This window comes from Callionymus lyra, chromosome 4, assembly GCF_982586985.1.
Source record: "Callionymus lyra chromosome 4, fCalLyr1.hap1.1, whole genome shotgun sequence".
NCBI classification, from domain to species: Eukaryota; Metazoa; Chordata; class Actinopteri; order Syngnathiformes; family Callionymidae; genus Callionymus; species Callionymus lyra.
This window is the reverse complement of record NC_141821.1, coordinates 32,006,885-32,031,552: the sequence shown is the minus strand read 5'-3', so window position 1 is coordinate 32,031,552 and position 24,668 is coordinate 32,006,885. Positions and strand designations below refer to the sequence as shown.

General features: G+C 37.6%; 1 protein-coding gene across 6 annotated transcripts; it reads left to right on the top strand.

The window, feature by feature from the left end:
• The first annotated feature begins 3,337 nt into the window (after nt 1–3,337).
• LOC148082596 (glucagon family neuropeptides-like) lies at nt 3,338–7,752 on the top strand. 6 transcript variants are annotated; one of them, XM_087789828.1, is made up of 6 exons: nt 3,338–3,630; nt 3,803–3,904; nt 4,161–4,295; nt 4,951–5,055; nt 5,433–5,567; nt 6,045–7,752. In XM_087789828.1, the coding sequence occupies exons 2-6, from the start codon at nt 3,807–3,809 to the stop codon at nt 6,256–6,258; spliced, it is 687 nt and encodes a 228-aa protein (XP_087645954.1). In that variant the 5' UTR covers nt 3,338–3,630; nt 3,803–3,806; the 3' UTR covers nt 6,259–7,752. The 6 variants fall into 6 exon arrangements, with proteins under 6 accessions (XP_087645954.1, XP_087645953.1, XP_087645956.1 ...); XM_087789827.1 differs by having other exon boundaries at nt 3,800–3,904; XM_087789829.1 differs by lacking the exon at nt 3,338–3,630 and having other exon boundaries at nt 3,779–3,904; nt 6,045–6,165; nt 7,401–7,752.
• The last annotated feature ends 16,916 nt before the right edge of the window (nt 7,753–24,668 follow it).

Genomic DNA, 24,668 nt, shown 5'->3' with positions numbered 1-24,668 from the left:
AGAACAGAGGAGGAACCTCAGCGACCCACTTCCACCAGGCACGGCGACTGGTGTTGGGAAATGGCGCCATCTGCCGGAGGTGGCCTGACGTTGTTTCGGGTGAACGGTTAATAAATGGTGACAGGTCACAAATTAATTCTCATTTTAAAGTCTCCCCGTCTATCTGTAAATAAGGGAGTGTCTTACAGAGAGCATTTCTTTTGCAATGAACTGGTCTGTGTTGCACTTATTGTGTTGCAAGTATAATACGTGTGTTAAAAAAATAAATCAAAACAGTAATATTTTTTGTCACGTTACTGCATATTCAACACTTTATTGATATACTTTTTGTTCCCTAATCCATATTTATTTTTCATTATAGTTCTTTTGTGTTAAAAATACGATTTTGATTTTCAGATTTACAATGAACATGCAAATATTCTGGGCATTCAATTTGGTGTATGTAATATCAGTCAATACGTTTCTAAGGCAACGAGGACGAGAGGATACAGTCGACTCAGTAAACTTTTAGACCTGATGTTTTGACATATTTTGGTTTCAAAACAAATAAAAGCAGTTACGACTTCGTCAAGTGTCATGTGGTCTGTAAATTCAGTAACACCAGAGTCAAGTCCTTGGACAATACTACAAATATATACCTGTTCCTACTGTATCGCAAATACATTGTATCATTGCCCCTGTATCATGATACGTATCTTATCATCGGATTATTGCTAATACACACACCTATTAGTGATGTTAAAACAAGAAAGTACACACACTGCACTATAAAATACACCTGAAGACGTAGTTCACATGATAAAGAACACAATTATTCTATAAAATAGTGCATGAACACGTGAATATATATTAGTAATATTATTCAGGTGTTAAAATAATGTTATATAATTATCGTTAATATTGTATAAATAAGAAAAATAATACGGCCCTTCTCTCTTTCACACACCCACAAAACTACTTCAATAAAACTTCTCTGACGTGTGATAGCTTAAAAAAAAAAAAAATCAGACTAAAATTAAACACATCGTGTGATTCTGTCTTGTTTGATCTGAGGAGGCTCTGAGCTCAAGTCTCCTTCCTGAAAGACGACAATGCAGTGTGAATTAAAGATGTTTGTAGACCCCCCTGCAAACAGGATGTCATTTATTTTTAACCATCAATGCGCAGTGACGACAGTAGCTTTCTAGTAAAATGATGTCAAGTATATTTAGATGACTGACTTGGTTGTGAAAGTAGTTCATTGAGGTTTATCATAAAGAATGTATAAAAATTGATCATCATCTTTGTTCATTGACTTGAATATGTCTATTTAGGAGGACTGTGACCCCTTTGGAAATTGAGATGTCTCCAGTTTACATGGAATTCAAACCATATGTTTTACATATGAAGAAAACTAGTATAAATAATAAACAATGATAATAATGAATAAATAAGGATGATTTCCTTCATTTCAAATAATTTTAGCAATTATAATGTTCATAACCTGCCTGAATGTTATCTTGTCTTTAATATTTGGGGGTGTTATTTGAATTTAAAGTGTTTTTATATATATATATATATATATATATATATATATATATATATATATATATATACCATATGTTCTCCTTAAGATGGTTTTCATTTCTATTTAAGCATTTTTAAAATGTGTTTTCCTTTACTGTAAGCAAAATAGTTACCTGACCTACTGGCAGATACAGTATGACGTACAGAGAATAATGAAAAGTACTGTCGAGTCAGTGCAACTCTCTAGTCTAGCCACGAGGTGGCAGCACTCGCACGGCGCAGCAGACCTCCGTTTCCACTCATCATTCTTTCAGTCAAGCGTTCGATTTACAGCAAGCAAACATGAGGTCAGTCCTCCTCCATCGATTCGGTTCTGAATCACCGTTCAAAGACTCGCACAACTAACAGAGCGGAACCTACACCGCCAGACTGTAAATCAAGCACGGACTAGTAGAGAACAAACATTTTCCAGACCGGAAATAGCCTGGTCTCTCAGGTTCAAGCAGTTGGATGATTGAATGAACTCTGTCGTAGCCAAAAGACGGTACATGATACTCGAAATTACTACTCATTTAATACCCATCTTTTGTTTAAAATAAAGTACCATTTATTCAGATACTGTGTGTTGCATTATAGTAATGGTTTTAAAAATTAGAAGAATATTCTAAGATTCAAATATTAAGTGAAATAAATAAGTGGACGCTTAATTCTAAAAATGGACTTCTAGAGTTGAAACTAGGTGACTTTATCTTCCCTTTAGCCTAAATGCGCAAGAAATGCTTGAAATTAAAATATTTTTGTTGACAAAGTATGAGTGTATTGATTAAAATAAAACTTCATTTGTTGATTGAAAACAAACAAATAACACAATTAATGATATTATTGATGACTCAAATATTTCTGAAACACAATATAAGCCCTCCTCATAAAGAAGACTTGTGAGGAATTATTTTCCAGTATTCTATCAGCATGGCCTTGACTGAAGGGCAAATAAGTTAGGTACTTTTTTTTTCTGCTTTTGAGTTTTTCAAGTATTTTTCTGTTGTGTCTTCATTAAGCCATGTACTAGGACCTCCTTGGCAGAGTTATGCAGTGTCTAAGTGCCTTTTTAATCATATCTTCTAATGAAAATGTACACGTGATATCATCGGTTGGATATTTTATTAAAGAGTTACCGAATATATGAGGATGCACTGTAGTACAGGTCGTACTGTCTACTGAGAGTGTTATAATTTGACTAAACAAGCAAGTATGACAAGTATAAACCCAACAACCTTGTATTATATTTCACTATCTATTATTACTGGATTGTAACAGAAACTACCAAAAAAGAGCAAATAAATCATATAAAACTATGAAGGTATTTTAGGTTTTGAGCAAGGGTTTCAGTGATGGTAGACATACAAAGAAACATTAATTTTCATGATTTTTAAATCAAATATTATTTGATTATAAAAAATTTGGTGCAAGGGGGTATTTTATACATTATTGTTAAAAATGGCCCAAATTCGGCCTTCATCCTGAATGAAATCCTCGATATAAAACCAAGAGAGTTTGCGATTGAACTTCGGATAAGTTTGTCTTTCAGTGACGCTGTCAGTAACCGGACGTGTGCGTCTTTATCTATCTTCAAAGATCTATAAATAGCATGACGTCAGGTGTTTTGTCGATGTCACTGTTTTAATAACGATGTTGAATTCAAGATTCATTCCTGCTCCATGACTGGGCTCAGGGTCTTTCATTGACGCGCAGGGTTGGGATGGTTTCCAATGGGACTGAAGTGGGTGTGGGGTGGCAGGGAGGGGGGTGATGACGCAGCTACCCTCTTCCCACTATCACCCCCCCTCCCGCCTCACACACTTACGTGCCAAGTAAAAAAAAAAGCCATGCCTGAGGGATGCATGAATAAAAAAGCTCAGTGAGAGAAGGTAACAAGACTCAGGAAAGTTGTTTGGCAGCGCATGAGAGAACAGACGCCTGAGTCCTGAACCTGGAGTTCTGCACGCTTGGATCTGACAAGAGGCTTCGCTGAGGGTGCAGAAGAAGAGGAGAGAAGGGGGGAGAGAGTTTCTATCTCGCTCTCCCATCTGAGGTCTTTCTGCGGCTCGCTTCGAATCGCAACCGGTAAGAGGAGAGTCTTTTACGCAGCGTAAAAGGTGCCCGGCGCGCTGGGAAAAAGTCAGGTGTGGGGACTCTGTACTGTCCTGAGACCAGTGGCGTTTATACGAAGTCACTGTTGATTTATGCGCTTATTATCTTTGCATTTATTCAACCTTGTGTTCTTTTTTTCCAGCAGAAAAATGTGCAGTAAAGCGACTTTAGCCTTACTCCTCTATGGAATCATAGTGCAGCACAGCGTCAACTGCTCACCTGTAGGTTTCAGCTTTCCGAGCGTAAGGTACGTGCAACATTCATTTTTAACCTTTTTTCCCTAACTGCTTCATAGCAGACACACTATTGGAGAAAGGGAATCAGTCAAGCAGCTTTTAAATGTGAAAATTCCACAGAATACTGAGGTTCACATAACTATGAAAAAATGTAATTACAACACGTTGATGAGAAGAGTAGATTTGTTATAATGCACCAAATTTTAATCATTTTCAAATTAAGCTTTAGATATTTTAGATATTTAGTGCCTGTGTGTTTGTCTCCAGACTTGACAGTGAGATTTATGACGATGGAGGAAACTCCCTTCAATCGCTGGACTATGGCAGAGAGGAGCTGGATGTGAGAACCTCTCCGTCTGTCGACAGCGACTTCTTCTCTCTTTATTTTCCTCAAGAGAAAAGGTGAATAATCTTTGATCTTCGTGATGAGAAAAAACCCTCTGACGGGCCACAGTAGAGATCTACATGTTAAACATCTCATTTATGTATTTATGTTCATGTGTTTTCTGTCTTTATCAATGTGTCTATGAGATTTTAATTTGACTTATTTATTTATTGTAGATATCACGTATTTATATATTCAGATCCATGAGCTTAAGTCAAGTTTATACAGGCTTTAATTGGGTGACAAAAACATATTTGTCAACTGCTACTGCATTGAACAAAACGATGAATTTGAGCTTCTATTAGAGATGGTAGCGCTTCTCTGCTGACGCTAGTGCTGTCTTTGGAGAGAGCTTCATTATTTTTATTTTATGTAATGCACTAATGTCTATAGTTTATTGTGTTGGATTTAAATATCCTGATTTGAAAAAGAAAATTAACTGATTCTAAATTTGATTACAACAGTTTTCTTTTCATGTTTTTTTAAAATATCTTTATAATACAAATTTGGAACACACTAAAGAATGTTGATTTTTAATTGCATGGATTTAGCTGAGGGGAAAAAGGAGAGGCATGATAAGCTAGAAAAGTGACATCTCTCAAGCTTAGAGTGGCTAAAAAGGAAGTATCAGGGTGTGCTGTGATTTCACTGTGTGGCTATCTATCATCCCAGAATGGAAAGGCACGCAGACGGCATGTTTAATAAAGCCTACAGGAAAGCGCTGGGTCAGTTATCAGCAAGGAAATATCTGCATTCTCTGATGGCAAAACGTGTAGGGTAAGAGCTCCTTTTTGTTCGTCCCTTCTTCTGTCCTGAGTGTTTGCTCGTGGATTCTGTCTGTCCTCTCATCACCGCCCGGCATGACCGTTAAGTCTGCTTAGCTGTGAATCAACTCTGTGAAGACGAGATCGGCTATAACCCCCCTCGTGGGTCGTTAAAGCGCAGCCAAGATTCAACTCTAGTTTAGATCTATTTCTCGATGAATAATTTATCGACTTGAGTCTCAGAGGTGTCTGCTGCTCGGATACTCTGGGATTGAATGTGCTCAATGGATGGGTTAAAATATTAACAAATTTCATTTATACTTCACATTAAAGCATCCCAAGCCTCCCTGTCACCTAAGAAGTGTAGTGAAATGTGTGTCTCTCCCACAGTGGAGGGAAAGCGATGGACGACAGCTCAGAGCTTCTGACCAAGCGACACTCGGACGGGATCTTCACAGACAGCTACAGCCGCTATCGGAAGCAGATGGCGGTGAAGAAATACCTGGCAGCCGTCCTCGGGAAAAGGTATAGACAGAGAATTAGAAACAAAGGACGCCGGCTGACATATTTGTAGCATCCTCCCCATCTGAAAAGAAAATAAATGTGTGAGCTACCCCTGAAGAAATCATTTTGAGATCTGAACAAAAGCTTTTGTGTTCCAAACGTGTATTTATGTATGAAGTAAGCCATTACAAATGAATATTTTGATATAATATATTGTTTTTATTTTCTACCTAAAGCACTTCAGGACGCACATGTCGACTCGTGGACCAACTTCTTATTTTGTTTAACAAAAGCTCTTTATTTATGTTCTTGAACAAATTGACATTTAAAGACGTCTGTTACCGTGACAATAGCTTCAGTCAACCCTCTATTGAAAAGATATTTAGAATCATGCCTGTGAGGAAAATAAATAGTCTGGAAGACAATCAATGTGTTTTTTAAATCTGCTACTCATCCATGAAGTGTCATTAAGAGTTTAGTTGTGTCTGTCCACGACAGCCCTGACGACGTAGGTTTGCTCCAAATCCTACAAGACATAGACTTTGACGCCCTCCAGGACGTCGATGAGTTTGTGGCTTTTTTGGGAGATTGGCTGAAACAATCCCACCCTGAAATGCTGGTGAGTTTGTGTCTTTTCCAAGGTCATTTCTTCGCCAAGGCGGGGGGCCTTGTGTCCCTCCCTTCCTTTCACATCTCTCCTATGCCTTTGTGATCTTGTTGGAAACACTCAAACTCTTACTCTGTCTCATTTCCTGCTCATACAGTCTGAGGATACGTCCACACGCTGCCATTTTACCACGAAACAAATAGTTGACTCCACACCAATCATGTTTAAGATTTACAAGTTACAGGAAGAATCTGATAATCCTGGAGATAAAAGAACTTCAAACTGTCACATACGTCTTCAGTGTGGACGTAAACTCAGCAAACAAAGGTGTGTTCTGGGATAACACTCACATGAATTTAAAAGAGCTTCTGAGCCGACTCTCTGTGTCAACAATGAGCATTTTTTCAAGCACCGTGAGTGAGAATCAACAACAGAAGAAAGAAAAGATCACTTGTTACACTGTTTTTGATTCATTAATTTCTTCCCTGACATGGTCTCAGCTCTGGTGTTTCTGGTTCCACTGTGCTTCCTCTTCTCTGCGATGTGACCAAATGTAAAATCACAGATTGCATGATTAAAGAGCACTCGTGAGCGCTCCCGTGCAGACCCGACGGTTCCTGCTTGATTTCTGCAGACACACTCATCGTCTCCCCCCTTCGTGTTCTTCTTCATACTTGTCGTTTTCCTCACAAAAGTCTTGATGAATGTTATTATGAATCCTTTCATTACTTTTGTAGCCTATTGTTGGGTTTGAAACTGTCTTCGGATGCTAGGAAGTGGTTGATTTCTATTATTCTTGTGACGTTAGGTAAGAACTTACTCAAGACACTCGGCAGATGCAAAATTTGATTAAAACACAATAGTTGGATCAACTATTATGAGCTTGGATAAGAAATTCAAAATCCTTTTTGATCCATTAATATAATGATTAATAATGGCATAAAAAAACGAAATAAATAAATATTAACAAGATATTGTTAGTGGAATTAATTCAATGAAGAAGTGAATTAAAATACTTTCTTTTTTTATATATTTACATCACTGTTCAAAAAGAAGATTGAAATAATTACCAGGTTCTATAAGGAAAGCAATTGTTAAATAGAAATCATGAGGTAAAAGATGATCTAAAATCCAGTCAATAAAGATAAATATTCTACCCAATTAAAAACCCGGATCTGTGGCTGGATGACGTTGTCTACATGAATCTTTCTTTTTTTTTTTTTTTTAATTTCTTCACTCTCCTCTAGGCTTTGTGACGCAGGAAGTTTTCGGCTGCGGTGCCTTGCATGGACTTTATACTGGCCATGAATCACAGATGGCTATTAAGTGGCCCTACAATGCTGCACATCATCCGCTCACACTTTGTTGCTTTTGTTTTGTGTTGCTCCTTCTTGTTTCCAGTGAAGTAGATTTGTGTGACAGTCGACTGGACGGATCGTGACGCATTTGTTTGGTAATGAAAGCGCCAACAGCCTTACTTCAAATTCTTCAAAGATATATCTCTATATATTTACTGTGTAGAAAACTAACAAAAAAAAAATAGATGACTATTTCAAATGATGATCTGCAAAGGGGTAAATCAAAATGTTCCAAAAAAAAGTGTTGTAAAATTTGTATGAATAAAATTTTTGTAAACAACTGAAAGCTTTGTGTCTAATCTTTGAAGCTGTGGGTCGTGACACCCTCCAGTGGAACAAATGAAAGTTCTACGTCAGAGCACAATATCCCGGGAAGGAAAGACAGTGTGGACGTCAGCGGGCGAGATCAAAGGAAAAAGAAATGCTTTGTTCAGTTTAAAGCAGTGATAACAGAGAGGATGATCAATAATGTTGTATTTGATTTCAAGAGAATATTAGATGATCAGCTGCTGATCAGAGGACTTGAAAAGTGACGAGGACATCAGTGGGTTTGGTGTCGACTTCCACTCTGGACAGCCTGAGCTGGTGGACGTGGGCCGGGTGATCACCAGGCCTCGCTGCACTTTGCACCTCTCTGGGACATCAGAGACTCCGCATGACCCGCGGAACAGTTGGCTCACTGCAACACCGACATACTCACTCACACCAACTACAGTTGGAGATGGATTCAAAGCAACCCCGTTTCATAAATGTGCGTCTGGATTCATCTCTGAATCAAGGAATTCCTGCTGCTTGTCACTTGTGACTCTTCACTGTTTTTTTATTATGACCTTGTGTCACACAAAGCAAGCCAACATCCTCGCAAAATGAACCTCCTGAAATGTTTGGTCATCCAGGAAAAAGAGGTCACACTTGATCCCGCTTTTGAGGTCAACTCAGCACCTATGATCCCCACTGCATCTGCAGCAAATTGACAACACATTAGACGAAGATTTCAGAGGTGGTTTTGGGGGGCGATAGACTAGTATGAATGTATGAATGAGAAGGCCTTCTCTCTATCCTCCTCAGGAGGTTTTCCATCATCAGCTGCTGTGAGAATTGGACAGAACCAGGACCAGGCGCAGCCTTATTCTTGAAAACATCCCTCCGTCTGTTTCCAGCACTCACTGATCAAACTGAAGAATAAAAAGATTTGAAACCGTAATCTGTCAGGGATAACACGTAAGATGAGAGCGTAAAACACGTAAGACATCCGGAGTCTTCAAACTGGATTGACTTCATTATAAGAAACATAAACCCCTGCAGTGCATCTGAGGGCTTGAAGTGTGATTAATATAAAAGTTTGACATGTTTATAGTTCACATAGTCTACTTAAGAAATAGACTATATAATTAATCCATTCATTTTCTACCGCTTATTCCTTTATCGGGGTCTCAGAGGCAAGAGACGGGGGACAGGACGCCAGTCTGTCGCAGGGCACACACGGACACACAACCACACAATTACCCCAATCAACCTCTATGTTTTTGGACTGTGGGAGGAAACCAGAGTGCCCGGAGTAAACCCACGCAACACGGGGAGAACATACAACCTCCACACAGAAAGGTCACTAGTTTGTTCCACTCGTACGGGATGCAAACCGGCAACATTTTTGCTGTGAGTCGAAACGTGTGAGTAAAAAAACATACAAACACATACTTGTATTGAATAATTATTCTTTTTTTGTGCTGCTGCTACTACGACCTTGGTATAAATCTATCCACACTGAATGCATTATTAGCCTTGACTGAAAGAAACTTTCAAGGCTAATAATGTATTCAGTGTGGATACATAATTAAGGTTTTTAATTCATTATTTAATTTACCATTCATGAAAAATAGCATTGAACCTCTCGCAACTCGATCATTTTATAGACAGAAACTCATTCATTGCCGAGAGAGCAATGACCCTACAGTCTTTACCAGTGAATCACTGTAGTCAGTTAAACCTTTCTGGAACATTCTGATGACGGAACAGAGGATACTTTTCAAGCACAAACCAGCTTTTGGTTTGTAAATGCTGTTAATGAACAAACTCATGACATGAAAAGTAAATATTCTGACCCAAACTTGACACCCTGGCTTGTAACACTTTTTGACTGTGTGGTGGGAGCAGCACTTTTAACAGTATCACTCCTCAAGCACTGTCACTTGTTCCTCTTACCCATAAGTGACAACTTTTAAACCCTGGTGTCCAGACACATCAGATGTTAACAGACAGATAAAGAGCCTCCATTTTTCATAACGAGCCTCCACAGTGAGAGAGACTTCACTTTGACAGCCCCCCCACCCCCACTCACTCCCTTTTAAAGGGCTTCACTTACAAACACATCACTCACCACTGCGAGCGGCTGCAGCGTCACGCTGTGAATGTCAGATTGTTGCGAGCACACAAAGACCACGGCGTCTCCCTCCTCACGTGTAACCCCCCCCGCTCAGAGGGGATGGCAGGGCTTCGATTTTGTGGCCGTGACCCTCACAAGAGTGCCCAGAGATGATGATCAATGTGTGTGATCAGTTTCCGACGCAGCTAACCCAACGAAACGCTGCTGCCAGGCAACCAGTCCCAGGGGAGGCGAGCCAGGTCTTCTCGGGGACCCGGAGTTATAAACTACGGAATGTATTTTTGACCTATTTTCAAGATACACAGGGGGGATGGGTTAGGAGGTTCTCTGTGTTTCTTTGTATTTTAATTTATTTTAATTATTCTTATTTTTTCAATTATTGTTTTGTTTTCCTTTATTTTTAATTATTAAGCAAATACAAAATGAAAAAAGGAAACATATGTATGATGTTATGTCAATCTTCTTGTAAAAAAAAACATATATAATTTCAAACCCGCTGGCAGGCAATAAAAGTACTGAATTATTAAATATAAAAAAGAAAACAAAAAAACAATGTCTAGTCATCCTACAGCATCAGTGTTTCCAAGTCAAGCATTTGCATCATGTGCTGTCAAATCAAGCTCCTTGAGTCTTATCTGAGTAAAGAGCCTGGATTTAGAAATTGTCGAACTGCCATCTTGAAGCTTTAAAGTGGACTTTTAACAAGAACTGATGCACCATAGTGTCCATGAGCAATGTTGAGCTGCTGTAACTTTGATTTCAGTTCTGATTGTGGGAGGAAACAGGAGTGAGCAGAGGGAAATAACATACTCATGTCAACATGGTAGTGTTTCTTTTGAGCGTTTCATTTAAGACTAGATAGATGTTTTAAAGTGTGTTCATAGGTACAATATGAAAACAACGCTGACTCTTCCAGGACATGCTTGGACTCTCTTGAGCTAGAGACTAAGGCTTACTGTGTGTCAACCCCGAGATCCCCTCAACATCTCTGGGGGACGGTTTGAGTGACGTGAGTTCTTTCGTCAGTGGCGTCTCCTGGGTTTAGCATGGCTGAATGCGTCAAAGTGCAAAAGTTCAAAGCTACAAAGCTATTGCTCTTTTCACACTCTTTTAAACCTGAAGTGGAAATCCCAGATTTTTATTACAACACAGAAATAAGATACTATAGATCAGACATGAAAAAGAAAGAGTTAATTTTGTTTTGAGATGTGACTCTATCTTTGCAAGATGGTTTGTCTCTGTAAATTTAATTATAAATAAGCAATATACTGTACACACAAACTGGATCATTTAGGACATGTATGTCCAAAGTCAGGCCCTTGATCACACTTCTTTTGACAAGATCCTGTTAGTTGAATTACTAAGTTCCTGTGAAAAATTCCTAATGACTAAAAATTCTGTTCAAGTCTTTCCACAAAGAAGCAACATGTTAGGTTAATTAAGCGCTACACAGTGTTTCGAAATTGTGAAAGATATTTGAGATGTTTTGCAAGTTTTGATAACTAACTCTTATCAATCCTAAAACATTAAGGGTGTTTTATTTGTTTTATTATAAACTAGTTCAACTGCATTGCATTTATTTATAGCAAAGAACTTTAGAGGGAATGATGGACATCCCTGCATTCAGACACCTATTTAAAATAACAGGAATAATTGTCATTTCTTCTTATCAGCGTTTTCATCAGAATATATTTATTAATTTATTGTTATTATAACGTTATTGTTAATATTGTGATATGTGTAACACATGCATAGAATGCAAGGTACTTAAACTAAAATAATAATTCTAATAGAGTACTATTAAGACATAAATCATAGAATTAAAAAAATTAAAAAATCCTCCAAGGACCATCACCTTACTGTGGTGGGGGAGCTTGTGTATCCCAATGATTCAGGGAGCTATGTTGCCTGGGAGCCTGGTACTGAGTGACTAGGCTCCTTGTAGGGTTACCCAAGGCAGGTCCCTAAAAGGGGTCGGAGTATGGTCCAAAATGGACTCCATGAAAAAGAATGTTGGAATTAAGTTTACCCCGTGTCATGGCTTGTCCATCACAGGCACCATGTACGAACATAGGGAAGCTCATAAGTGTACTTGGTACCAGAGCTCCCTAAGCCGCGGGGTAATGATCAATTTTCTAAACGTATCATCTGACTTTAGGCGGTATGTTCTGGACACCCGGGTGGAGAGAGGGGCAGAACTGTCAGCCGATCACCATCTGGTTGTGGACTGGCTCCGATGGCGGGGGAAGCCTCTGAACCGATCAGGTAAACCCAAACACGTAGTGCGGGTGAACTGGGAACGTCTAGAGGACAAAGCTGTTAGGGGAGTTTTCAGCTCGCACTTCCGAGAAGCTTTTGCCGACATCCCTGTGGAGGTTGTGGACATCGAGCATGAGTGGTCGGTGTTCAAAGCCGACATGGCTGAAGCTTCAGTTGCATGCTGTGGTCTGAAGGTCATAGGTGCCTCAAGGGGCGGTATATTTTATTTTATTTTATTTTATTTTATTTTATTTTATTTTATTTTATTTTATTTTATTTTATTTTATTTTATTTTATTTTATTTTATTTTATTTTATTTTATTTTATTTTATTTTATTTTATTTTATTTTATTTTTATTCTGTTAATAGTGTTAATTTTCTAATATTGTAAATAATTTGTATATTTTTAAGATCGTTTTATTTTATTTTATTTTATTATCTCTTTTATTATTTCTTTTTTTCCTTGCACTTTATTTCCATTGTGCTGCTGCTGCTGTTGTAAAAGTGTGTTTCCCCTCTGGGGATGAATAAACCTTTTCTATTCTATTCTATTCTATTCTAACACAAGGACATCGTGGATGCCAGTGAAGCCATCCGACTGAAGAAGGAGTCGTATCGAGAGCTAGTGTCTTGCCGGACTCCTGAAGCAGTTGCAAAGTACCGCCTGAATCGAAGGGCTGCTTTGGCTGTTGCAAAGGCTAAACTGCGGGTGTGGGAGAAGTTTAGGGAATCCATGGAGGAAGACTTTAGGTCGTGGGTACAGTGGGGATGGAATGTTGCCGACTTCAACTGGGGATGTTGTTGGCCGTTGGAAGGAGTGCTTTGAGGGGCTCCTCAACACGGATGTCCCGCCCTATCTAGTGGAGGCAGAGCTGGAAGAAGCTACATATATAAAGACTCTCCACAACAGTGTCCTCAGTTTTCTTCACAGCGAGGGAGGGATTGTCATCACTGTTACCGAGAACGACCACAGTCGTGACAGAGGTTGGAGCTGTGCTTTGGTGTACACTCATAAATATAATATGTTTTACTCTTGAAACAACATTTTAACAACAGGATCAACATTAGCTGTCGCGGCCATCTTGGAAATACAGTTTTCCAGTTTAGCCAGACTCCTTTATGACTACTTTATAATTGGTGAACCAATTTAGTTGAGGCTTCAGCAACTTATACATGCACTTTGAAGTCAACCACGCCCTTTATTATGCAAATTATACTGAAAAAATGGAATATAATAAAAAGATAAATGTTGGAAAAATTTCACCACAAGTGTGTGTCGAAAATTACTGTTTGAGACTCAAGCTGACTGTAGCCAGGCAATAAATATATATATTTTAAAGCTGATCCTGACTCCAAAACATTGTTGCAACACTTCCGGGAATTAAAGACAGTTTTAATCTGCCATGATCATTTCTGAGGCTCTGGTTCATTCCACTAATGAGGAAGTCATATCATCAAATTTTAAAGCAGTAAAAGCTTTTTTTTCTAATGGGAGGTCAAAAACCAGACTTGAGTGATGTTCAGGAACTGAGATTCAATTGTAGAAAAGTGGAAAATGTGGATCTCGCCCTTGTGGACTCGTTATCATTGAAAACCACAATACTAATTACTTGTTGGTTTGACTTCTGCGTTCTTTATTGTGTATGTTGAACATTTGATTATAGAGTGCGTTTGAGTCAAATGTTTGTCAGTTAATAGTGTGTGTGTAAATCTAATTGTGGGTCTATTGTCTGTCTATATGTGGATAAGAGAGGTGGATCAATAATAAACTCATCTTTAGAATAATCAATGTGTAGTTTAATAAACATATGAGGGAAAGGACGGACCTGGACTCTGAGGGTCTGAGTCTGGATGCACTTGACATTATGCTTCAGAGGTTCAGGAATAGAGCATGTTCTCTGATACAGACTGGAGCAGAGCACTCATTATTGAGCTTCAGCCGACCCCTGACGTCATCCTCTTGACATCATTACAGTCACGGCGGACCTTAAATTGGGCTCACATCCACTCACAGTCACCTCACTAGACCGTGATGTTTCACCCTCCCATGTTATCGACCACTCTATCATCACATTTACTCACGACTTGAAACTTCCCAACATTCAGGATGAAAGTGACTTTGCAAACCGTGCTCATGCGAGGATAATTAATGGTGTACATCACATTTGGATGTTGCATGTTCAGAGGTTATAGACTGGCAATAAAGTGGCTTAATTCATTTTTGATGTCTGAACCTGCATCAGTCATTTATCACCTGAGTGACAGAGGTGATAAATCAGAGCTCTAAAACCCGCTAAATATAGAGGTGGACTCAATTTATCTCCTGTCGGGCTTACTATTTTGTAGCCGGGAGACATAAATCTTCTTGGACTTTGTAAGAAAGCAAGCGACAGTTTCTTTGGGTGGTCGACTCATTTTGAACAGCTCAATCCAAATATAGATAAGATGCTACTCTAGTTGAAGGCATCACAGGTTTATATCTAACCCAATAAAGTTTTTTTATTAAAAAAAAACTTCTGCTTCTGCTCTGAAAAAAGGGCAACATTCAATTTATAAATTAAGCCAGTGCAGAAGTGCAAGAAGATGCAGTTCATACAGTGTCCAAGTTCTCACCCGTCAGAAATCTGAGCGAATGAGAGGTTACGAGAGCAGTTCATTATGACATAATAAGAAATGCGGGATTGATGACCTCAAGTGACATACACTGATGTTGACCAATCACAGCAGAGTGGGTGTGGTTATGGTAAACAAGATTTCGTTTTTTTAAGTGGGCGGGCCTTAAGCACATTTTCTAATATTTCAATGAAAAGAGAGTTTTGTATAAACAAAAACATACTGATGAGTACAATAGAGGTCCAAGATAAATTAATCAATAAAAGGTTTCTGTTTATTTTTTGTTCATTAAACTAAAAAGAAAAAAATACATTGTGTCAATTAAAGACCTTTGTACATGTAGTTTGATGTAATCCGTTGAATTTTTTAAAACATACTGAACTCTTGTGGAGACACACAAGGTTAGTTCACAACCTTGTACAATAGGTGACAAAAGAAAGCACTGATAAAGGTGTATGACTCATCTATGAATGTATCACAGTGCTTAAGTAATTGAAATAAAGGAACTAAGAACCCAAGAAAAGTAATGAAGAATAAATAGGACGCCTCCCACTGCTGCAGGAACCTTTCAAATATATTTACCTACACATGATGCCAGAAAATAGGAAACCAATCAATCGCCACTATAACATTGTCACTGGTATTAAAATATTAAAAAACACCACCACGTCATTTTGGACGAGCATCAGTTGCATTAAAATGTACATATGTTTTTGCCTTAAAGTCTGAAAAGCAACAGAAAATAATTCCAACCCATGTTTTTGCCTTAAAGTCCGAAAAGCAACAGAAAATAATTCCAACCCTTAGTCGACATGACGGTGAGAAGAAAATGAGTTAAATTCGAATTTCGGGTGAACTATCACTTTAAGATCAGCCAGATTAATTTTCTCCAGCCCGTCAGAGTTAACTCGATGGTTCAGATGAACTACCCCAAGTTAGATCTTTATGCAGATTTTATTTATTTTTTGCCTTCATAGTTCAGATCACTTCAACACTCACTGGTTAATTGTGTTATTTACCTGGTTACCAAATTCAAAAAGAAGATTGACGGCGTTTTAGAATCTCTGCGATCTGCAGTGTTGGTTATGACTACCAAATAAGCAGGTGATGAATAAGAGAGCTAATTAAACATGGCTTTTGCCGAAGTAAGCCAAAGTTGCAATTACGTTACATCTGCTGCTGGTAGAAATTAATTTCCTGTCACACATCGTTTACAGCTTGTTCTCAATATTTCCCTCTTTATCTAAGTGAGTCACTCATCCTCCTCTTGAGTTCGCCATTAGATGGAACCGATGCTGTCAATTCCTTTATTGGTTGTCATTTCTTCATTTACTTTATGATGTTGATCCAGACTTTTATGATCTTACCTTTTAGTTATCTATGTTCTCTAGAGCAGGGGTCCGCCACTTTTATGGCACCCCGGACCGGTTTATGGTTGACATTATTTTCTCAGATCTGCCTTCATATAAAAGGCTAAAAAAATAAATAAAAAGCATGACCATAAGAACAGGAAAATAAATCTCACCATAAGGGAGATAACACAAGGGTTAAGATACATTATTTGTTCTCTTCTGGCTAATGGTTTAATAAGTAAAGATGATAACTTATTTGTTTCAGTTGTTATAATCAGATTTTCTGTCTTTGTGTGCTAATGAAACTAATTGTCGGATTAGAAATGATGCATTTAAAAAAATAAAAAAGAAGCTCCTTAACTACGGGACTGATTTCAATCTCTAAATTTGATTAGATTACATTAAAATCAGAAAGAGATTTAATAATGAATCGAGTGCCACTCATCATCATTGCTCGCCATTTCACACGTATCTCTAATATATTCCGGTATCGAAATAGAGCCTCTATCTTTAGCTCTTTACACTTTCATCAGAAAGCTGCCAAGACAGCTCTAAAAATAAAAGTCTTTGGTCTTCTTGAGTTCCTCCTGAGCAAACTCTGTCCCCGGGAAGTGTTAATGAAGAAGGTATGACAGAAGTCTGAAATTAATTTAACAAATCATTTTTCACCTCGGAAATTATGCAGAGAGAAAAAGCTGCTGTGATTACAATGTTACCTGCAACAAAACCACATTATTAAAGGTGTGAAATGATATCAGAGGGTTTTTTTCCACATCCTGACAGAAAAAATACTTCATTTCACCACAAAGGAAAGAACGAGGAGCTCTACTGTTCAACACTGAGCCCCGAGCTCATTAAAAATCACAAGATAACATAACTGACAAGACTCTGAACCAGGAAGTGATTTTTGGAGGGTGCCGTATGTAGAGGTATCAAGGTGCTCTTCTTTCTTCTTAAGCCTTTTCTATTGTTCTACTACCACGATCAACTTGGTAACCACGATCAACTTGGTATCTGTATAGTGACGTCAGCAATCAATAACTTCTGGAATCCAGTGGAGGCTCAGACGTTACTTTAAAAGCTTAATATGAACATAATCAGTTAACTGTTTCATACAACACAGAATTTAATTGGTCAGAACCATCAGACAAAACAGAGGAAACATCACTAAGTCAGATTTGTTGTAGGTGATATACATGAACTTTGGGAACTGGACCATTTTTTTTTTTTTTATCAGATACTTGATTTTCTGAGACTCCTGTGTTGTTTTGGTGTTATCTTGATCTTTTAAGTATATATTTTATTGAGTTTTGTTTTGATTGTTTAAGCGCTTTGTGACCCTGGTCTGGAAAAGCACTCAATTTAACACAAATATAATTTACTTACTTACTTACTTACTTATTAGGGGGCATTGAAGTATCCTTTTAAACTTTTTTAGTAGTCTCTGCTGCTGACAAACACCCACAACATGATGCTGCCATCATCAGCCACAAAAGACAGTCTATATAACTTTAACATTCTAAAATATAATAATAATAATTATTATTATTAATCATTATTTATTATTCTATGAAGAATCATTTATTGTTTGATAAGAACATCTCATCTGCTTGTACTGAACAAGCATGTCATACTTCAGCCCTTTAGTAGTTTTCGACATGTCATGTTTATTAAAATGCAATTTACCATCCACATAATGGCAGAATCCAATTGAAAACACGCTGTGTGAAATCCCAGCAAGCTTCCACAAATCGTGTCCGAAAAGCCCTTGTTGTGCGAAGCGTAATTGAGAGGATGCGAGCTGAGTGGTTTCTTCTTCTTTCTTTTGAGTCCAGCTGAAAGGAGGACTTGCTCATTATTAAACCATTCAATTCAAGGGTGTTATAGTGTCAAATGAGATTTGTCTCTCCATGACAAGAAGTAATTGGCCGAGGCCTGTCTCCGTAATTTACCCTCGGCCAGTGTTACATTGCTTTATGGTCAATAATTGCTCCTCTCAGGCGCACTAATGATACGGACCACATGACAGACTGTGATCTGGAAACAACTGTCTCTGCCCTTTAGCTCATCCAAACATGTACCATCTCACCAACATTTATAATCAAGTTATCAAACTTAGAGATGGTGTTTAATCTTTCAGGCAACGAGACTCTGAGAACCCATGTGCGAGCCGGACCGGTGCTGGATGTCCTGGATGGAGACTGAGGTAGCAGACAGACTGTGAGTGACGCCGGCTTATTTCCTCACGCTTGTTAATTACCTTCATTAAAGTTTAAGGGGCAGACACAAGCGCGCTGGTTGAGTTATTCCGTCAATCATGCCCGGGCCGGATAAATCGAATAAACATCCTCGACCAATCAGGTCCTCTGTCATGCTTTTACACCAGCTGGATCTCTCAGTTTGAGGAAGCGTTGCATTATCCATGGCTGAATAATGTTAGAAGAAATACAGATTAGGATTACATACATTCTTATATCGCTATATAGGAGCATGGATTAGATTGAACCGTGCAGGATTCAAAGATGAAAAATATAAATAAAGTGGATAAAATGCAACAGGTGCAACATCAAGAAATGTTTCTTTCATTACGAAGCAGCTCTGTTGCTGACGCTGGCCTTGAAGCTGGATGTCAGTGGAGGCTTGATTGGAATTAAGGCTCTGCTGGTGGAAAACACCGGAGCAGCGACCGCTGGGAGCTAATTGGTCTTTGACATTTAACACATTGTCGAGGGGGGTGAAGAGAAACATGATCCCGTGAGCCTCAACTCAGTTATGAAAACACTCTTACATGGACAGCAGGAGATTATGTTCGGAAGAGTAGTTACTGACCACCTTGACCATGACCAAAAACATTAACTCATGAATAATAATTTGATTGTAACAATTAGATTGTAACAAGTAACTCATGAATAATAAATTGATTGTAACAAGTAACTCATGAATAATAATTAGATTGTAACAAGTAACTCATGAATAATACATTGATTGTAACAAGTAACTTGTAAATAATAATTTGATGATAATAATTTGATTGTAACAGGTAACTGATGAATAATAATTAGATTGTAAAAAGTAACTCATAAATAATAATTTGATTGTAATAATGTGATTGAAACAAGTAACTCATGAATAATAATCTGATTGTAACAAGTAACTCATAAATAATCATTTGATTGTAATAATGTGATTGTAACAAGTAACTCATGAATAATAATTAGATTGTAACAAGTAACTCATGAATAATAATTAGATTGTAACAAGTAACTCAAGAATAATAATTAGATTGTAACAAGTAACTCATGAATAATAATCTGATTGTAACAAGTAATTTGTGAATAGTAATTTGATTGTAACAAGTTACTAATGAATAATAATCTGATTGTAACAAGTAACTCATGAATAATAATTAGATTATAAAAAGTAACTCATAAATAATAATTTGATTGTAATAATGTGATTGAAACAAGTAACTCATGAATAATAATCTGATTGTAACAAGTAACTCATAAATAATCATTTGATTGTAATAATGTGATTGTAACAAGTAACTCATGAATAATAATTAGATTGTAACAAGTAACTCAAGAATAGTAATTTGATTGTAACAAGTAGCTAATGAATAATAATCTGATTGTAACAAGTAACTAATGAATAATAATTAGATTGTAACAAGTAGCTCATGAATTATTATTTAATTGTAAAAAATAACTCATGAATGGTTTTAACAAGTAAAACATTTCTAAGATTTAGATTTGAATGAGATTCACACATGAAGTTTGAAATCTTCATAACATATTTTAAGTTGGAATTAAGTTATGAAACAACATAAGTTCTACAAAATGTGATTTATTTATGAGCCTTGTATATATATATATATATATATATATATATATATATATGTATATATATATATATATATACACTGTATATATATATATATATATATATATATATATATATGTATATATACAGAGTTTGAGCTGCAGAGTTGTTTAAAAAATATTTTTAAAAATAAATTATAATCAATATTGTCATGGCCAGTGAACAAACAGACATATCGTCTCAAGGTTAGGTTGAATCAATCAGAGAAGGTTGCTCTGGAGGGAAGAGAAAGGGATGCGTGGGAAATAGTCATGTCTTTTGTCTGCGCGTCTTCTGCCATCCATCAAGCTCTAATTCAGAGGTGTAAGCTTCTCTGCGTCAAAGATTCCTTCAGTATGAAGGACAAACAGTAAGAGATCAGGCTAGTACACCTATTACCTGACCTGGTGCTCACTTGAGCGTGAATGATTTAAAACAATCAGCAGTCCCAAGTTAGATTAAGATGTTGCCTCCTTTTAAAGACTCAAAATCTAAAACTACACAGTGATTCTATACGAATGTTGGACGTTCTTTACTTAATTCAGTACATGAACTCCCATCCTATAGTCACAAACCTCCTGTACATATGGAAAATGTTTTTTTTTTCTACATGATCACATATTTGAATTCTGCCTCATGCACTTTTCTAAACCTTTTATTGAAAATGGATTAAAAAACCTGTTCTTTAACAATAATGAAATTAAGTACAAACATTTGAGGACTTGTTTGAGGGAGGCAGGCTAAATCATTTACATCCTTAGAACAATAATTGTACAATTCCGCCACAACAGTTTTGGAGATATCTTGAAATGTGACGTGTTCTCTGCCTACAGTCACATCTTCTGTCCATGGTGCTGAAAGTGTTCGGCAATGGTTACGGGTCGTCAAAATACTACATAATGCTGCTGAAGAATGAATGCCAAAAAGACTGAATCTCTTTGAGATTGACTTGGATATTATATATTGAATGTATCGAGATATCTCAAGAAAAGACTGGTGTGATATACTGGTCACCATCAAGGCTACACAGAGTGGGTTTATAAGACCACTCCAACTGTTGGAGATGTGGTCTTTTCCTGTTCATCCATTTACAATATCCTTAAATCCGTAATATATACAAAACATCCGCAATGGGGTAGAAAACATCTTGTAAGTTAGTGTAAAATGGAGGCCTTACCATCAGTTTAATAATGGTTCTCCACACTGGAAGTTGTGCCATGTTTGTACAGACTAGGAACCAGCGTGAAAAATACGAAAGCAATACTTTTAAACACTTTTAAAACAAAATGTTCTATTTATTAATAGCCCCTATCCTACTAACTCAGGTACTTAAATGGATTAAATTGACTTATGTGTCAATTTCCGCCTGTTATTATTGTCATATTTAATAATAACCTGTAATTATTGCTATTCTTCTTCTTCTTTTTACTTTCATCATTTACTTTATTTTACTTTCTTCTATGTCTTTTTGTACACCCTTGTCTACTCTCAGGGTCAATGTGAACGACCTCCCTGACTTCCAGAAATACATATCTAATGGTGGAGGTTGTTCACCTTGACCCAGAGGCATCACAAGGGTTAATGGAAATTGAATCAGGCTGTGTGCCAAATTGATTTGTTTGTAAGTGCTGATTTAAAAACTAGTTTGAGTGTTGGCTTAACACGCGGCAGCAGAAAGAAATGTGAAAATTGTTGATGGATATGAAAAGGTCTGTTGGATTCTATGGCAGCTTTTAATGAATCGGCGTCAAATAAAAAACCTTGATCTGTTAGCTTGTTCAAATATTTTAACAGGGTCATATCTGGGTTCGTTTTAAAAACAAACATGGCCTGCATTCACAGCCCAGAGACGATAAACTAACCATGGTTGTGCACACATGATCCAGGTGCTTGCGTGAAACAGCGGCCCTTATGTGACCTCAGTACTGGACATTCTTGACCTTCCATTGTCCAACGTCCAGAAGCTCCCTGTATACTTTGATGCCTCCTGCTCTTTACTTTTACCTTTAAAACATCTGCAGCAACTACATGAAAGAGTGAGGTGTGTTGACCCCAAGCTACCATAGTTGCAAAAAAAACAACACACAAAGAGACAATTGAGAGTCATCTATGAAGTTGTATGTTTGTGACAATGGGTGGATACTGGAGTATCCAAAGCAAACTGCAACAAGCATGAAAAGTAGATATAACTGTCATTTGGGTCTGATGAAGATCCAAAAAGAAAGAAACTTGAACTTGCTTCAACCATTAGCTCTGTCTCTCCCGGCCAGTGGTCATAATGTCTGAGTAGACCGCGTGAGAGACGATGCTTATGCAAAACTCGTATTATCTTAATGCATCAAAAGAAGAAGATTGCTAATGACAAGAACTCTCTGTGGTTTAAGATCAGATTTTGGGATGAAATTGAGCTTTTCGTGTCAGAACACTGTGAAAAGGGAGAAAGAAAAAGTGACACATTGCTCATCTTGATCCTTTCGCGGAGAATCACATTTATATCCGGTCAGATAATCCTCACACTCATCTCCAGATGTGGCGAATGCCTCGCCTAACAAAATTCCCTTGTAAAGAGGAAGATAGGCATGACGGATGCACGTAAAAGAAAGACTTTTTCAATTGGCATTTAAAGGCTGCAACAAATAAAAATGATTGTACTATAAGTCATGATGAGGGTAAATTGTGTCTGGTAAAAAAAATGCATTTGGAGAGAAACATTTTGTAGTTGTGTCACCATTCATTGTCGTTAGACTTCCTGTCTTGCATTTTTGCCGGATTTATTTATGAAGAAAAGGACAAAATAAACTAAAGTTGCCGCTACTCGCAACCTTGAAAACAGAAGTGAGATCTATGAATGGATCCTTTTCTTTCACAGGTCTTTTGTTCAGTGTTATGTAACAAAACACACAACTCGGAAATGAACGACCGACTCACAACATAGTTCAATGTCTTATGAATGTCCTTCAGCAAAAAAGATTGAAAGAAAGTTTTAATCAAGAAAATCACTTCTACAGGAACCATCACAAGTCAAGAGGTTTTTTTTGCGTAAACGTTGACACTTCAACCTCAATACTTACTGAATATGTTTTTTTTACACCCCTTCTACTGAGTTCATCTGTGTGAGAATGTATTATTATTATTCATTATTAGCCAAATTCAAAGAAACCCACGTGGGTTTTAATCTGTAGAATAGAGTTTCTTACAAGACTGTGAAGTTTCACGATAAAATCTATTTTAAAAGTTTTAGATGTAAATCAAAAAGACCAAGCAAATGTCTTGTAGGAGATTGTTGCAGGCAGAAGAACGTTCTCCTCGTACATCTCTGGCAGGACTCCACCTCCTCTATGCACAGACAAGCACACAGTGGTCCTGCTGCTGGGTTGTTGTCCTCCTCGAGCCCCCTCCAGGTCTCCTGGTCTCCTGGCCCTTCTCCAAGCTCGTGACACTGTTCTGGGAGACGCAGCATGCATAGACTTGTCATCCTGGATGAGCAGCACTACTGTGAAGAGCAGGGAAATAATCTGTGAATTCCGCCTGCAGAACCATTTCTTTATAGTGGTCATCGTGCATCCATTTTCACGATATCAGTGAATACCATCTCAGGTCTGCTCTTAAAAAGCTACTCTGATCTGATTTTAGTTTACAGGGTCAAATCAAATCTTAAACATTGGTTTTCCAAAAGGGGAATAAGTATTCTGAAAATCTGATTGGATTATGTATTCAGATCCTTGTTTTAATCTGGATCAAACCAGTTTGTGTTGTTCAGAACATTTCAGTAGCATCTGGGAAACCTTGATAAAAAAAAATTTAAAAAACGGGCAGGATTTCATATGTACATACGTTATTGTAAACCAAAATGAACGCACCTAAATCTTTTTAAACAAGTCAGGATGACTTTCCAGTGTTGGTTTGAAGTCTTTCCTCCGTAGGTTTCCAAACTTTATACACACACAGGTTTCGAGGGATATTATTTACTCCACATTCATCCGCCTCGAATCTGAAGTATTTCCAAATGCGGAGGGTTTATCAAAAGGACGAGGTGTCTTTTTTTCACTTGAAATAGCAGAAACCATTGTTTCGAAGACACTAGAGGTTCCTTCTCGTCGCTCACAGCTCTGTGTGTTCACGCATATACTGTCCCTGTTGCTTCAATCAACAATCAACTATTGTCTATCCAGGACTGACAGGGCCAAAAAAGCTGTATTTTTTACGTGATTGTGCTGAATTGAGTTCTTGTGAAATACTACACTCTACTGAATTAATAAAACAGTGATAGAAACAAACAAAAAAAATGCAAACGCAATAGACATTATACTACCGTCCCTACAATATATATATCATCATATCGCCCATCACTATACAGAAGTGTAATTGATTTGGAGTCGGTGTGTGAGTAATTGTTCCTCCTTTTTCTTTTTTTTATGAGGTAAGATTCACCAAGAGCATGTTTATGATCAGCTTCAGCAAACATTCAGCAGAACTGATGGTCAAACAAGCTCAGATGGTCAGTGCAAGGTGATCCTTTTAATACTGCGGCTCTAAACTGAACAAACAAATGAGTGTGATGTGAAACAAAAAAAATGAAACTCATATCTAGAACCACCTGTTGTGATCTGTCGTAAAGCTAAGATGAATTCAACTTGTCAGTGTTGCTCGTGGTATTTGAAGCCAGATGAAAGCTCGGCAGAAATGTCA